Here is a 15,705-nt window from a genome sequence, read left to right on the forward strand (position 1 = left end):
CTCACACTAAGTGGTACAAACCACCCGGAAAACAACCGCATATCATCCCCAGACCAACGGACTGACCGAGCGGCTTAATAAGACCCTCGCAGACATGCTATGCATGTACGTCGACGTGGAACACAAGAACTGGGATCAGATTTTGCCTTACGTAACTTTCGCATACAATACCGCTCGACAAGAAACTACTCAAATGACGCCCTTCAGCTTGGTCCACGGTCGCGAAGCCACGACGACGTTGGATGCCATGCGCCTCACGAGTGTGACGACATACCTACCGACGTTGTCGAATTTACTCAGCGCGCCGAAGAAGCTAGACAGCTTGCCGCGTACGTATATGCTATCAGCAAGGCCGAGATGCAAAACGGTACGATCTTCGACACAGGTCCGTTATTACACTCCCGGCGATAAAGTATGGGTTTGGATACCCATACGCCGTCGTGGACTTTCTGAAAAACTGCTAAGACGGTACTTTGGGCCATACAGAGTGATTCGACGCTCTGAGCGACGTGACCTACGAGGTCGTTCCTGACAGTGAGAGTAACTCCAGTCGCCGCAAGCACTTACCGAAGTGGTGCATGTGGTGCGGATGAAGCCGTATCTGTCGAACTAAGTTTCGTTTGTTCTTTTCTGTTGTTTTTTGTGGTTTTGTTTGCGTGTCTTACTCTGTGCCATTTGTACGCCGCCCTCATATGCTTAAGTTACGCATCGGGACGATGCTTCCTTCGGAGGGAAGCAAATGCCGCGCCTGTACTCTGATGAAGAGGAGGTATATGCGTAGCAGGCACGCGCGTTTCTATCAAGGCGCGGGTTGAAGAAGAAGAAGTCGCCGGCAGCGCGCTGTATAAAAAAGGCGACCTCCTGCTATTCCTCTTGATCAGGGCTGTGCGACCTCTGTTTCTGACGTTGCGACAATATTAAATCTATTTGCTTGCCATCATTGAAGGGCAGCTGCTACATGGTTCCTGCTCTTGTCTGGAAAGAGTGCACACCGCTTCCCATTTTAAACATGGTAGTTGCCATATGCTGCTCACATTGTCATTTCACTGATGTTGAACTGCATTGTGGTATTCTGCTTGGTCATTCGTAGCAGTGGAGTTCATGTGCCCATTCGGAATCTAATACCCTTCCATGGCCTCTGAGATTGGGGTTGCCCAACCTTTGAGGCCATGTCCTACCAATGCCTTTCACGATTCTTTGCTATGGTTGGGCACATGTGCAGAGTTGCTGGGAAAAAGATGGATTGTCATGCCTTCATTGATATCTGCCACCGGTTGACACGCGTTTATGATTGACGGGTTATGATTGGTTGCCTTCCTGTGAGCATGCACACACATTCTCTTCTTCCGTGTCTGCTACTCTGCAGCCTTTGAGATGATAGTCGATGTTTGTGTTGTCCTTTTCATTGTGCACTGTGCAACCATTGTGGAGACAATGTTCAAGACTTGCAAGTGGCATGATGTTGCAATTTGCTCTCATCTTCCATTTGACTTCTTGCTGATGCTGCTGAACTGCATGTGCCTTGTGGCTTCATTAAATCCAGGCTGCAGTGCTAAATTTCTTCAACAAATGGTTTGTTGTGAACACATCCTAATAGAACAAAACAGCTTTTGTTCAATCTGGGATTGGGGAAATTGAGGCTGAAATGTACGGGCAAGCACCATCAGTTTCTTGCAATGTTTGTGGCCCTGTAGTAAATCGGTGATTCTCTGGTCAGCCAGCTTTTTTCTCCCTTTTAAGCTTAAGTTTTTAAGTTTAAACATTTTAAAGTTTTTAGATGAAACAGGTTTCTTAAACAAACATTAAAGTAATGATCTTCGTTTCTTGAAGCACTTTCACAAGTTATATATTTTCACCTTGTGCATGGTGCATCTTAGCCTTAGTTGCTTTTGCGCCATAAAACCTCACTTAACTAACTTTCTCTCTGTATTTTTTTAAGAAGACACTTTATGACTAATTCTGGATCTGTAACATAAAATTAAATACAAAATGCAATCCAAAATAAGAATAGGTAATCTTATATGCATGCTTTAAAATAGTGTAGCATCACTAAAATTTCACTTTAAAGGGTCCCTGAAACGGTTCGGACAAATTTTGTAGACATGTAGGGTACAGCTACAGTAAAACATTCGCGTCATAATTTAAGAGAAGCGTCTCATATTAAGAGAGCTACGGACAATTACAAGTTGCCCTCCTCCCTAGCCATGCATTTCCTCCTCAACTCGTTCACCGAGGGATCAGGGCTAAGCTCCGCCTTCGCTGGCTCTACGTCATGTTGTGACGTACGTTGTCGTCTACTTCCGGTTGTCTTGGAGCCAGCGTGCGAAGGCTCTCCAACCTCTCCGCTAGCCGCCCGGCCGTCGATCCCCAGCGAGAGCGATCAAGCAGCGTGCGTTGCGAGCGTTCTGTCACAGCGCCGAGCGTGTCCGGTATTCCGGTAACTACAGGCGAGCTGGGTGTTTTGACGGATAGCCAGAGGCATAAACTAAAGCCCCTCCATACCGCTGTGATGAAGGAGCTTCGTAGACGTATGTGAGTGGCCTGATCGGCATGCGCGGTCCAGCCATCTGGTGGCGCGGAGCTTAACCAGCCAAGTACAGAGCTAATATTCCTGTAACCAAGTGTAAAACATTTTAAACACATAAAAAGACGTGTTCAAGATTACGCTCCTGCAAAAAAGTTGAGCCAGCAGCAAAGTAGAAAAAACTTGGTTACTGCTATATTAGCTGTGTGTTTGGTTGAGCTTTGTGCCGCCAGGTGGCTGCACCGTGCAAGCAGTTCACGTTTGCCCCTCCGTTCATCACGTAAAACGTGGTAAACGGCCAGTACACTTGCGCTTGCGTTTACACGAATACCGGCCAAGGTAAATTCTATTGTGGCAATCCTTCGACGTGAAGTGACGGCTGCAAACACGTAGATGCTGGTGCCATTTGGATACCGTCAGTTCGATGCACTGCAGCCACTCCGCTTGTCTGCTGCCACGCAGCGGGGCACGATGTCGCAGCTTGACATGTCGCCGATCGCTACGTTTGCAGCCCACAACGCAAGGGCGAACCATGGTGCTTGCGAAAAGAAAGAACAAGACCAACACTGACCGTGCAGCTCTCGTCAACACGGAGCACGTTTTAACACAAGCAGACGACACTTGCTGTGGACCGGAAATGCTTTTAGTGTAGTGATACATGTCCTTGTGCATTCTCTTTCGGTTACTTTCTTTTCATATAAACAAATTAACTAACATCTAAACTATTACGAACAACATTTGTTCACCATAATGGTAGAAAAATTATCAATGACGCGCCCTTGGCAGCCAATCGGATAGCTGGCCCAGTGACGTGTTATGGTCAAATTGCGTCACTTGGTCACAAAACAATTGGAGTGCTGCGATCGGTAGCGATGTACCTTTTTAAAACCTTATAATCAATTACACGCTTTACGTGGAGCGCTTAGATGCGTCAATTAATGATCAGAAGGACCTACTTTAACGACTCAGTACGTTTGTACAAAATCGTCAAAATCGTTTCAGGGTCCCTTTAAAGTTTGTGACCCCGTGTTGGGTGCCAGTGTAGGGGACGGTGCGGCCCCACAGTCAGCAGGCCTAAGTCTTGGCCAGCGGTCCCAAGTCTTGGCCAGCAGCATCCAGCTACGGCTCGTGCCACTGCTCATGCACTTCTTGTCCTCTTCCAGCACTAGTCTCAGTGTCGCGGATCACGGCGGCAGTTCCCGCAAGTTTTTTAATGGAGTAGGGTATTTCATTCCAGATTTCTGTACCAACAATTGATCAAGCACATAGACTGTATACGTTGAGAGTGTTTGTTAAGTTAAATTTTTTACGCCTATGTCACTGCCACGACCGACCAGAGAGCACGCACTCAAATGCAATGCATTGGCTCAGGAGCATATGAACGAAGAAACTTGCTCTGCTAACCACTCTATATCTTTTGTATGCATAGCAAGCACTATGAACTCATGGAAGGCGTTGGTGCATTCTAAGGCCAACATTTATTCCAAGCATTCTGCAGGATCAGTTCAGTAGAAGACAACAAGAGTAGGTAACCTGAAAAAAAAAAAAAAGGAAAGTTGACTAAGACCCTATAAACTGCATTACTATCATTCAGTTAAGTTACTGCAGATAACTTGCATTCTTGAATTATAAGAAAAAGAATGGTATTTTCATTTTGGATGTGGATAGTATGAATTAAGTACCACAAATTCTTCCAAAGGGAATTATGATCGTGAAATACATATCACAACTCATCTGCTTGAGTCTTGATGAGCCAATGTTGAATGCAATGAAATTTGTTCCTTCAGGAAAATTCTGTACAGTGGTGCATACTTTAAGGCCATGATGTCGACACTAGGAAGTCTTGTGAACTACATCTTGAACCTCTAACTATTCATTCTAACAGAACGCATTATCACGGAAAACATCCATCACCAGTGAGCGACAATCATCCTTGACACAGAGCAATGCGATGAATGGCGCCAATACTGAGTATGGCGTGAGTATGGCTGACCGCAACTCTTCTTCACAAGAAGTGGCACACGGGAAGTTCCCTGCTTTGCTTGACCTGCACGTGTGATGCCATAACTGGCCACTCCCAACGCAAATGTAGTCTGCACATTTAACTGCTTAGCACGTAGCAGCACATTGGCAGTGTCTCCGTGGCTTGGCAAGCACTTTCGATGCAACAATACTGGCTTTTGGGCTTTTGCTACGGATGCATGGAAAGCAGTGTAAGCACATTGAATAAGGAAAAGGAAAGGGATGAAGAATACACGATGGCATGCTCAGATGCAATTCGCAAGTCCAGTCTGACTAGGTGAAGAAACTTATTAAAAGGACAATAAAGAGAAAGTGTTTGTTATTGAAATGTAATTCAATAATACAGCTCATAGTTACTCTTGCAATGAGAAGAGGCTTGGTAAGCCCTAAAAAACGCGACAATGAAAAACGGGTGGCGACACCACCTTGAATTTTTTGCACCAGCCCACCATGATGTCTTGGATTTTGATGGAATCTGCTCGGGCCTGCTTATTGTTTTAATAGTGAAGATAGACTATGTTCTGTTCTAAAAGAGCCAGAAGCTGAATTTTGCAAGTTCCAGCATTTACAGAGCCACAATGGCCGAAGTGCGACATGAATACCTTTAACTGTAGGTGTCTCGTAGTATGTGAACTTGGGAGCAGGCAAGCTGGCCAGTTAACCCTCGTATGCTTACCTGTAGGCAACAAGGCTGCCAGAGTCGAGAACCTCAGTATGCAATGAACAAGGGAAACCAAGGGGCTCAATTCGCACACAACCACATAAAGCCGGTGTAATTTACTTTTTCTTTTAAATGATATAGGTCGCTAGTTGTGTTTCTGTTCACGCCTGTCATTCTTGCATCCTTTTGAATGTAAGAGCCACAGCGCTTTCTGTTGTAATGTGCACCACTAGGAAGTAGTGCTGAATGGCTGAGCAAGCATGTTGCAATATGATTAGTATTCTACTTCTTGTTCATTCGGTTGCCTTTGCTTGAGGGAAACTGTCGTGTGGCATCAAAGGGGGTATGCATGTGTGCTGTCTGCCTGCTTTGTCTTCTGGTCTGTATAAAGCTGTGCTTCTATTTCTTTTCGCACTGTTTTGAAGATATTTTCAATTTGCACTCTATTCTTTCGAAAAGGGTCTTGGAGATTTTCCTTGAAATTTGCTGGGGCGCGATAATTATGTGGGGAAAATTTTTGGAGGAAAAGTTCTAGGTTCTAAAAAGAAGTGGCTGTAAGTTGCAGTTCTCATGCCAGCCACACTGTATTACTGCCCAGCAATATCAGCTTTTGTAATAGGAGCACAGGTTCTACATTAGCTGAAATTGCAAAGGCCTTTTAGTGACTCCATTTGCAGACAGCTGAACCTAAAGAAACTCCGTGATTCTGGGCTGACATATTCAGTCAGTAGCCGCATTTACATTAACACGACAACGGTGCATTGCATTAATGTGCCAGGAGAGTAGATTGAAACGGGCAAATAAACCTGTGTGGGTGCATTCAAACACCGCTGCTGACGTGACTCTCCCCCATTCACTGACGAAAAGCACTCGCCGGAGGCAAGCCCCGGCTTGTTTCAGACGAAGGGGATGCACCACATGTAAACGTGCCTAGTGTCAACACTGACATCGCTTATCGCTAGTCATGTCATCACTGTCGACACTGGCGTCGACCTTAGCTTGAAACCAACTATGTTGCTTTTATAACGCCCTGTGGTCATCATCATCATCATCAGCCTATATTTATGTCCACTGCAGGACGAAGGCCTCTCCCTGCGATCTCCAATTACCCCTGTCTTGCGCTAGCGTATTCCAACTTGCGCCTGCGAATTTCTTAACCTCATCATCCCACCTGACTTTCTGCCGTCCTCGACTGCGCTTCCCTTCTCTTGGTATCCATTCTGTAACCCTAATGGTCCACCGGTTATCCATCCTACGCATTACATGGCCTGCCCAGCTCCATTTCTTCCGCTTAATGTCAACTAGAATATCGTCTACCCCCGTTTGTTCTCTGATCCACACCGCTCTCTTCCTGTCTCTTAACGTTACTCCTAGGATTTTTCGTTCCATCGCTCTTTGTGCGGTCCTTAACTTGTTCTCGAGCTTCTTTGTTAACCTCCAAGTTTCTGCCCCATATGTTAGCACGGGTAGTATGCAATGATTGTACACTTTTCTTTTCAATGACAGTGGTAAGCTCCCAGTCAGGATTTGGCAATGCCTGCCGTATGCACTCCAACCCAATTTTATTCTTCTGTAAATTTCTTTCTCATGATCAGGGTCCCCTGTGAGTAATTGACCTAGATAAACATATTCATTTACAGACTCTAGAGGCTGACTGGCGATCCTGAATTCTTGTTCCCTTGCCAGGCTATTGAACATTATCTTTGTCTTCTGCATATTCATCTTCAACCCAATTCTTGCACTTTCTCGATGAAGGTCCTCAATCATTTGTTGTAATTCCTCTCCATTGTTGCTCAATACGACAATGTCATCTGCAAACCGAAGGTTGCTGAGATATTCGCCGTCGATCCTCACTCCTAATCCTTCCCAGTCTAAGAGCTTGAATACTTCTTCTAAGCATGCAGTGAATAGCATTGGAGAGATTGTGTCTTCTTGCCTGACCCCTTTCTTGATAGGTATCTTTCTACTTTTCTTGTGGAGAACCAAGGTAGCTGTGGAATCCTTGTAGATATTTGCTAAGATATTTACGTAGGCCTCCTCTACTCCTTGATTACGCAATGCCTCTATGACTGCTGGTATCTCTACTGAATCGAATGCCTTTTCATAATCTATGAAAGCCATATAGAGAGGTTGATTGTACTCCGCAGATTTCTCGATTACCTGATTGATGACATGGATATGGTCCATCGTAGAATATCCCTTCCTGAAACCAGCCTGTTCTCTTGGTTGACTGAAGTCAAGTGTTGTCCTGATTCTATTGGAAATTATCTTGGTGAATATTTTATACAATACTGAAAGCAAGCTAATGGGTCTGTAATTCTTCAATTCTTTAACGTCTCCCCAAACTGTGGTAGAGGGACACAAAGACAATCAATGCCGGTGTTAGCTGTCCATGTGCAACTCGGACACTTCATAAACTGCAATAACCTCGCTGCTTCCGAATCGTATTTGACAGTGGTTGCACGCACCGACCGTGTGCTCGGCTGCCATTTGCTGTCATTATCACTGGCTGGCACAAGCAGATGACAGTTGCTACAGCAATTTTCAAAGGTGCTATGTTTATTTGAGGGAAAAAAAAAATTATTTTTGATGACCAATGTCGGGGTGCAAGCATTATGCGAGTATATACGGCATACTAATTTCAAAGAGTTCATAGCTGAATGTATCATCCACACCCTCTGATAACCACTGGCATTATTGGCAAGGCTACAAGCGCATCCTGCAAAAACCATGTATGTATTGTTAGGCCATGTTCGTGTTGCGAAGGACATGTTTTTGCACACAGTGGCAATGATCCCTGGTAGCATGCACACTGATGCTGCTGTCGGCAAGAATGGGTACTAGCGCTTTATCAGCGACTGCACACGTCGCAGAATTGAGCCATCACATGTGACAACTCTGGCTCTCCTCTACAATATGGTGAGATCCAAACACAAATTCTAAATTTTACATTGCTTGCTCAAACCATTGCTAGTCATATCAGTGGTTATCAGGTGGCACAGACAGTACTTGCAGCCACCCTCATGTTGCTAGTGCCACCTGCCATTGTTGTACTTCTTGCTGGTGCTGCCCTACCGAACTGTCAGTGTTATCAGGCTCTCACTCTTGTGCACAAGGTGCTTTTTGTATCTGACACTTGGTGAAAGTTGTAGCAACGGTGAGGTGTCTTTGTAAATCGGGGTTTTGCACAGGTAACGTGGACAGTGTGGTACATTCTTGAATCTATGTGAGCGTTAGCGATTGCTTTGGAATGTATGAGGATGCATGTACACCAATTTGACTTCAGTCGTGAGATGATTGACAGCTGTGCGGTCCACGTCATGTCTAGAAAGGCAAGTAACGCTCAAGTCACAAGTATGTGCAAAAAAGTTAGTCTTGACTTGGACTTTTGGCAGTGTCCAATAACAAGTTATAGGCAGCAGTTGTTTGCATATCGCCTTGTTTTGTTGTGCAGCTAAAAGATGACTGCAAGTACAACAAAGCATGACCCTCTGTTTTTCTCTGTACGCAGTCTCTCGGCTTGCAGATTTCAGTGCTGAGTGCTGCCTCCCTACTGCCTCGTGATGAAGCCAGCAATCTGTCCCTGCGCTGCTTCTCAATGCTTCGCAACTTCCTGACTGTGCCCAATACCGGTGCACCTTTGACTCTGTCAGAGGAAGCCAAGCAGTGTGTGCTGTTTATGTGCAACATGCACCGTGCAGCTGACGTCTTGGGACTGGTGGTGGAATCTGTCGAAGAGCTGCAGGTGAGTGTCGGTAGCTGCATCGGCTGGGTAGTCCAAGCCAGCCACTGGTTCTGTTTGTTTCAACGCCACATTCATGGCTATCACCGCCAAACAGATTCACCTATCTGTTTTACAGCACGTGGGGCGTAGTGCCGTTGGTAGAGTACTGCCCGCTTTTAGTAGGCAATAATCCAAACATACCGCCATTCACTGCTGCTGGCAGTGCAATTTGAGCGCCACGTTTTGCTTCAGCGGCATGTGGCGTCGCGCATCGGCTCTATTTTGTTTCGGTTTCCCGTCGCCGTCTTAAAACAGTACGCAATACGTGTCTCTGGCTGCTGTAGCGCCACCAGCTCTACGCTCGTCGGCATCTCGTGCAACGATTTGCACAACGCTTTACCTACGTAGATGTCAACTACAGTTGAGTCTGTTAAATCCTTTAGTCACTTCGGATCGTACCTTTTTTCGGTTAGTACGTTTTTTCTCAAGTTTTTTTCCAGAACGTATAACGAGGTTCTACTGTACTTGGTGGGAAAGATGGGCGCCATACTTCAGTTTGCAGTAAAGATGGCAACTCCTCTTTGTCCTACATTGCAGAACAAGCAGACACCGGTCAAGCAGCGTCGAGTGCGCTTCTGTGTCGAACGGCGGCCTTGCAATCCTGAGATGGGATTGCAGGTGCTCCGGCAACTGTTGGAGTCTCCCCATCTGCAGATGATGTTGCTCAAGCATCACACTGTGCCCCTGTTCGACACCTGGAACGTCCTCTTGCGTATTGCTGTGAGCATCTCCTCTTGCTTGCTTTTCAGTGGCTGTGCTGTGTGCTATGTAGGTGTTCCGGGCCACCATCTGCTATTCTATGCCACTTTTTTTGCCTCAAGGAGCCATCTACAACTTCATTTAGATATTATGATTCAAAGTAGCATTCGTTCCTAATACAGTTGTCCAACTTACGCTTAGTACATTTGCTGCTCATTATTGGATGCTGCCGCAAACAAGAACAACCTATGTCTAGTGGGCATTCCGTTACAGGTTGCTGAAGTGGCTAAACTCATGCTTTTGTTAACTCCCTTTTTGCAAATTAGATATTGGCTTTCTGTCAAGCATTTTTTGCATTGTATTATTTAACCTTCATTAGTGCCATTAGTGTTCTGTGTTTTTCTGTTGTTCTTGCTGCAAAGCTGCGTGTCGTAACTTTTTTTGCACTGTTTATTTATTTATTTTGTACATACGATAGGGGACTTTAAAAACAAGTTAAAAAGAAACAGTGTAAATATGACGTATAACTTGCTATCGAGACTATAGTAATATTGCTATTTGCTCAGTTCTTATGAGATATCCCTCTGTATCCACTTCATAACACATCATGTTTACATCTCGCGTGTGGTTTGTCTTTTCTAGGACTCGTTGAAGGACTTGCTCTCCATCTCCAACGGCAGAATGGTAGCTCAAGGCGAGATGATGACGGCCTTTGACTTGTTTCTCCTCCTCACGTACCTCCTTCAGGGCCAGAAACACCCCGTAAGTAATCCTCGTTTTATGGGGAAAATATTTGCGTTTTTGAAATCCACACACAGATGTTTTTGCAAGTTATAGGTCGTGTATGGGTAGGGTAATACTGTGCTATTTGCGCCATTTTGATACTTAGGCAAATTGCTGGAATCAAATTCCACCGAAAGCAACTGAAGTTGTGCCACGCTGCACCAGAACAGCTTTGGCTTGGGCAGGCGTCTGCGAAAGATATCTGGTGTGGTGCAGAGCGTCGTCGTCGGTCTCGTAGCGCACGTAAAAGTAGCTTTTGTATTCTGGCTGCCAGTGGGCGCAAACATCCATGCCCCTTTAACCCCTGTGAATAAAGGTAAAGGTAGCGGTATTCTTTTATTTTGCCCCCCAAGCTGTCAAGCGAGGGCAGGCAGAGTTCTGGAGGCTTATCCGTGCTTAGATGTTAGTGGAGTGGAGTCATTACAGGTGCTCTTGATCGCGGTGACTGTGAATTCTGGTATCACGTTGACCACGTTACTGTACAATGCGATTGCCAAGATCAAAAGCGCAAATTGAGAGGGCGAGTGGCGATGGGAGTCTGAAAAGGAGAGGCCAAGAAAGGAGGAATTTGGCGCCCTTTACCTTATTGAGGGTGTTTGCACAGAATCGCTCAACATGACCTCCAGACATCTAGGTGCTTCCGAGTGGCAAAGCAAAGTCAGTCATGTGTAGAGCAGGATTTGAGCTAGATTGTGCTCTCACATTACTTAGAAATGTCTTTGAATTAAACACTGTGGTTTTCATTCACCTTACCTTTTCCCTTTCTTGTATTGGAAAACACCTACAGTCACTTCACCAGCACTTAATGCAAAAATAGTATGAAAATGCCTTTACGATGCTGTTAAACACTTCTTTAATGCTGCAGAATGCAAGGCTTTTGTGACTGTTACGCCACTTAATTATAATAACGCTCTAAATTAAAATTTACCTGCTCCAGACTACTCCAAAATCGCAATTTGTCTGCTCTGATCTACTCCAACAGTTGCTACAAAATGACTTGGAGCATTCCCACCTCTGCTTGTGGCACTTCTGGCTTTTGTCTCAGTCTTGTTTACGAGTACATAGGACTCCTTTGTTTAATATACATTGCATTTTGCCAATGATTTTCTATGCTTTGCCAAAGAATTCTCTTGGGCGTAAAATCCCAATTTTGGACACTTTCTTCCTGCAGACATCTAAAGAATTGCCACATAGTTCCCTGTACTTTACTATAGCTAATTTATTTGTTGAGCCGCATGTCATTTATCAGTGCATTGGCCTTCTAGCTATTAAGGAAACTTTTTTGCATACACTGCTAGTTAACGTATGCATCTTGCACTAGGGCAGTGTGACACGGACATTGTGACACTGACAGAAATGGTGAACATGCACTGTAAACTGTCAAATTACTGTTCACAATTACTTTAGCTTTTTTTCGACAAAGTACTACTACATGACAGTTATTTGCAGAAATGCCTTGTTTATAAAATATTGTGGCAGTATTTTAGTTGGTTTACATGATGACTATGACTACACCCAGGTGACAAAAGAGGAGTTCATGGCAATATCAACATTTGAGTGCCAGATGGAGTGGATACAGGAGCGCCTGTTGCCAAAGGTGTCGGGTCAAACTGGGAGACGTCGGGAGTTGTCTGTCCAAGTGGTCAAGGTAAGCTTGGTGGTTTCTTTTATAGCTACAGCTGTCGTGGGACTTTTAAAACAAAAGGCAAACTGCAACGAACTTTTCCCTTAGTGAAAAATGGTTATAAATGAGTAGTACAGTCAGATCTCGTTATTTCAAGCACGCTTAATTCGAACTTCCGGTTTGTTCGAACTGACGCTGTGGTCCCGTCAAAGTTATGTGTATTGCTATGGGCAAAAACGCCCGGTAATTTGAACGCGAAAGCATTTGCAGCAGTTAATTTGAACATACGGCGCCTCGACAATGCCTTCAGCAGCGTGCCAAATTACGTGGCGGCGCCTCCGACCGGCATTACTCCGACACCGCCATAGAGCAAAAGCTTAGGAGAGACCCTCAACGTTAAACGGAGAGAAAGAAAACGAAAAAAAAAAAAAAAAACACAGCGGAAATTTTACTCTTGACGGTGAAACGTCGCGCCGGAACACGCGTGTACGAGCCGACGTCTCAGCCAATGCTGCGGCTGCGGCGCAGAGAGAAGCAACGGCAGAGGCCCAGTCCGCCCAACTTTCCGATAACGGCAGAAAACGAAACTTCGGGGAGGCCAAACGCAGCAGAAAGATGTGAGGATGTTTAAACAGCACCTTAGCTGATAATACAGATCCCTGCGCATGCAGAGATTTTCAGCGAAGCAATGCCATTTGTTAAATTGAATGATGTGGATGATTAGTTGCACAAAAGTGAAGGTGCCTCCAAAAGGTTATCATTTCAGATCACAGCTGCTGTATAATTATGAACCTAGGGATGTGCAAATATTCAAAACTTTAGAATAACGAATTAAATATTGTCCTATTTCATTCAGTCCTTGAATTTAATAGTTGCTATTCAATTGGGTCCCGGAATTGAGTAGCCGCCGTACAGTAGTACCTCATTGATACGGTGCCACTTCATACAATCTTCCGGCGCCAACATTCACAATTGAGAACACAAAAAATGACCCAATACAGTTATGCTTCTTTTTTACTGGTGAATAAGTTTCCAGAACTCTCTTTTGGTACCAATGTTCAGTACAGTTCAGCCAAACTGTGATCATATATGTTTCACGGCTGCTAGATCCCATGTGAACAAGGCGTGGGGCTTGCGTGATCGAGAGCGGTTAGCACCCGCCACGGCAGCTTCCCCGCAGTACTTACCTGCCCGTGTCACGTGAAAATGTCAGCACACATTTGGTTTTCTCTTCTCGTACCAACAAATCTCCTTGCGGGTCGTTGCACATAGCATTCACAGCTATGCGATAAGCATCTTTGCCTAACAGTTTCACTGTGCGTGTGGCGTAGTGCTGTTGGAAGTGTACTGCATGCTTTTAATCGACAATAACCCAACTGCGCCGCTGTTCACTCTCAATGCACGTCGGCGTCTCGTGCCGCAACAATTTTCACCGAGCAGGCACATCAAAACTTCCCGCCAAAATATTCACCCAAAGAAACTGCTGAGCCAGGTCGAATTTGAGGAGCGCAAACGTAAGCTTTCCGAAGCCGCTAAAACGACAACGCACATCTCGGGCCGCTCGAGCCGCTCGAGCCCCACGAGCATGTGCGGCCTCTCATGCTACAAGTATTCCTGCAAAACTTCACAGATGTCAAGTCTGCCGGTTTTCTTTGTGTTTTTTTTTTTTTAACTTCAGGTCTTGTTTTCATCAGCATAGTATTAAGCATGAAATGCTTTGAAAAACTAAAGTTAAACATTGATATAACGAAGTCGGTGAAACCGGCAATTTGCTACATTATATAGAAATTTTGTTACATTGAAATTCAACCTTTTATGCAAATAAGTAGTCGCCGATAAATTTTTCTTGCATGGAAGGGACTGGAAAATATGTCTAATTATCGGGCAATAGGAAAAAGCAAGTTTGAATCTGAAAAGAATTCATTTTGTTGAATTTGAGAGTTGGACGAAAGATACCGTTTCAGCCATGTCGACGATATCTTCACATCGGTGGTACGAAACAAAGCCAGCCATTCGTTCGCGTTCACTTCGCCCCCATGGCTGATGGTGTGTCTCACAGTGGGGCAACGCTATCATCAATAGCGTTGGCAGTCGGGAGTGAATGAAGCTTTGTCTGCCTTTCTGAACATGCTTTGTCTGTCTCCAAAACGTAATATTACACTTCCAATACTAAACACGCGGGAAGACAGTGCACATGATCCCACGCTATCTCGGCTCGCCCACTCTTTGCACATGCGGCAGGTTACCTCTAAAACATGGTGCGCGGGCTGCGTATGCACACGTCCACACTATAGAGACTCGCAGCAACCTGTCCCCTCCCCTTGCTTGAACGCATTACTGCGAGCTCTCGCCTCCCCCTTTTCCCCTTGCTTGCTCTGGAAGACTGCGCTTGTCAAGTCACCATTCTTCTGAGCTCACCCTCGCACCCAAAGCATACAGCAGCGTGCAGGGCGCGATAATATGTTATCGCACTTGGACTTTACACGGAACATGACGCTGCTCCTCTTCAGCGGTCCCTCTTGGTCGCGCAGAGGTGCATTTGCCACTTTTAATTCAACCATTTGATCATGTTCATCTGCGGAAGCCTCCATTGTCTCGGTATTCTTTTGCGGCAGCAGTAAAATTTCGTTTCATTGAAATTGTTTATAGACGCACTTCATTATATTGAGCTTCTGAATACATGCTGTTCTATGACTAGAAGTTACAAAAAGTTAAATACTTCGTTATCTTGAGAATTTCGTTATAGTGCAGCTCAGTATAGCAAGGTTTAACTGTATTTCAACGATTCGATCCATATTCAATTTGTCATCAAACTACTGTGCACCCCTATGTGAAATCGAGAGCACATTGCTTGTACAATTGATTCGTTCTATGTCTTATTGGCACTTTGGCTTAATGCGGGAAAGGAAAGAATGCACCATGTACAATAAATGTTTTTTTTTTTCTTCCTTTCTTTCTTCTTTTAGATTTATCTGAAGGTGGCTCGGTCTGTATTTATGGCGAAATGGGCTACATTTCCCTTTGCCGAGAAGGTGCTCAGCTTCTTGGCACTGTGCAAGGAAATAGGTGAGTTTGCTGCCTGTTCGGGTAGAGAACTTAAGGGTGGACGCGGGTTTTAGAATGATAAAAATTGGCAGAAAACTTGATTTCGATCGGTAAATAAGACTAATTCACCTCTTGAGAGGTACAGCGTCAGCTTTGCCATTCTTGTCCCTAGGTACAGGGATGAGAGAGTAACTTCAAGAAAGTGCAAATCGTTTAAAGGGAAGCTGAAGAGGTTTTAGAATTTGAAGATTTACGGGGGTTCGGAAGGCTGACACAGTATAATTAGTCCTGCAGTTAATTTCTCGATTATGCGTGTAGCAGCGCCACAATCGCGGTTTAGATTTTCAGTTGAAGCTCCGCCCCCTTCGCGTGGCGAGCGTAGCGGCGAAAGACCGGACGCGAGGATGACGTCAATACAGGGGTCACGTGAGAGCTCTATTCGAATCACTGCTCCTCGCCAATACCTATAATGACGTCACGATCGGCTTTGCCATCACAGCCCGTTAACGACCCGCGGCGTCTCCAGCAGACGCTGGAGCCTGCTTTTGCCTAAATTAAGGTAG

The 15,705-nt window shown here is 45.1% G+C and overlaps 1 protein-coding gene across 1 annotated transcript; it reads left to right on the plus strand.

Moving 5' to 3' along the window:
* Positions 1 to 4,252: 4,252 nt before the first annotated feature.
* Positions 4,253 to 15,224, plus strand: LOC119456649 (uncharacterized). The gene is made up of 6 exons (XM_037718476.2): positions 4,253 to 4,502; positions 8,719 to 8,952; positions 9,529 to 9,711; positions 10,333 to 10,452; positions 11,993 to 12,121; positions 15,064 to 15,224. Exons 1-6 carry the CDS (start codon positions 4,476 to 4,478, stop codon positions 15,214 to 15,216), a joined length of 846 nt encoding a protein of 281 aa, XP_037574404.2. The 5' UTR covers positions 4,253 to 4,475; the 3' UTR covers positions 15,217 to 15,224.
* Positions 15,225 to 15,705: the final 481 nt, after the last annotated feature.

This window comes from Dermacentor silvarum, chromosome 6, assembly GCF_013339745.2.
Source record: "Dermacentor silvarum isolate Dsil-2018 chromosome 6, BIME_Dsil_1.4, whole genome shotgun sequence".
Lineage (NCBI taxonomy): Eukaryota > Metazoa > Arthropoda > Arachnida > Ixodida > Ixodidae > Dermacentor > Dermacentor silvarum.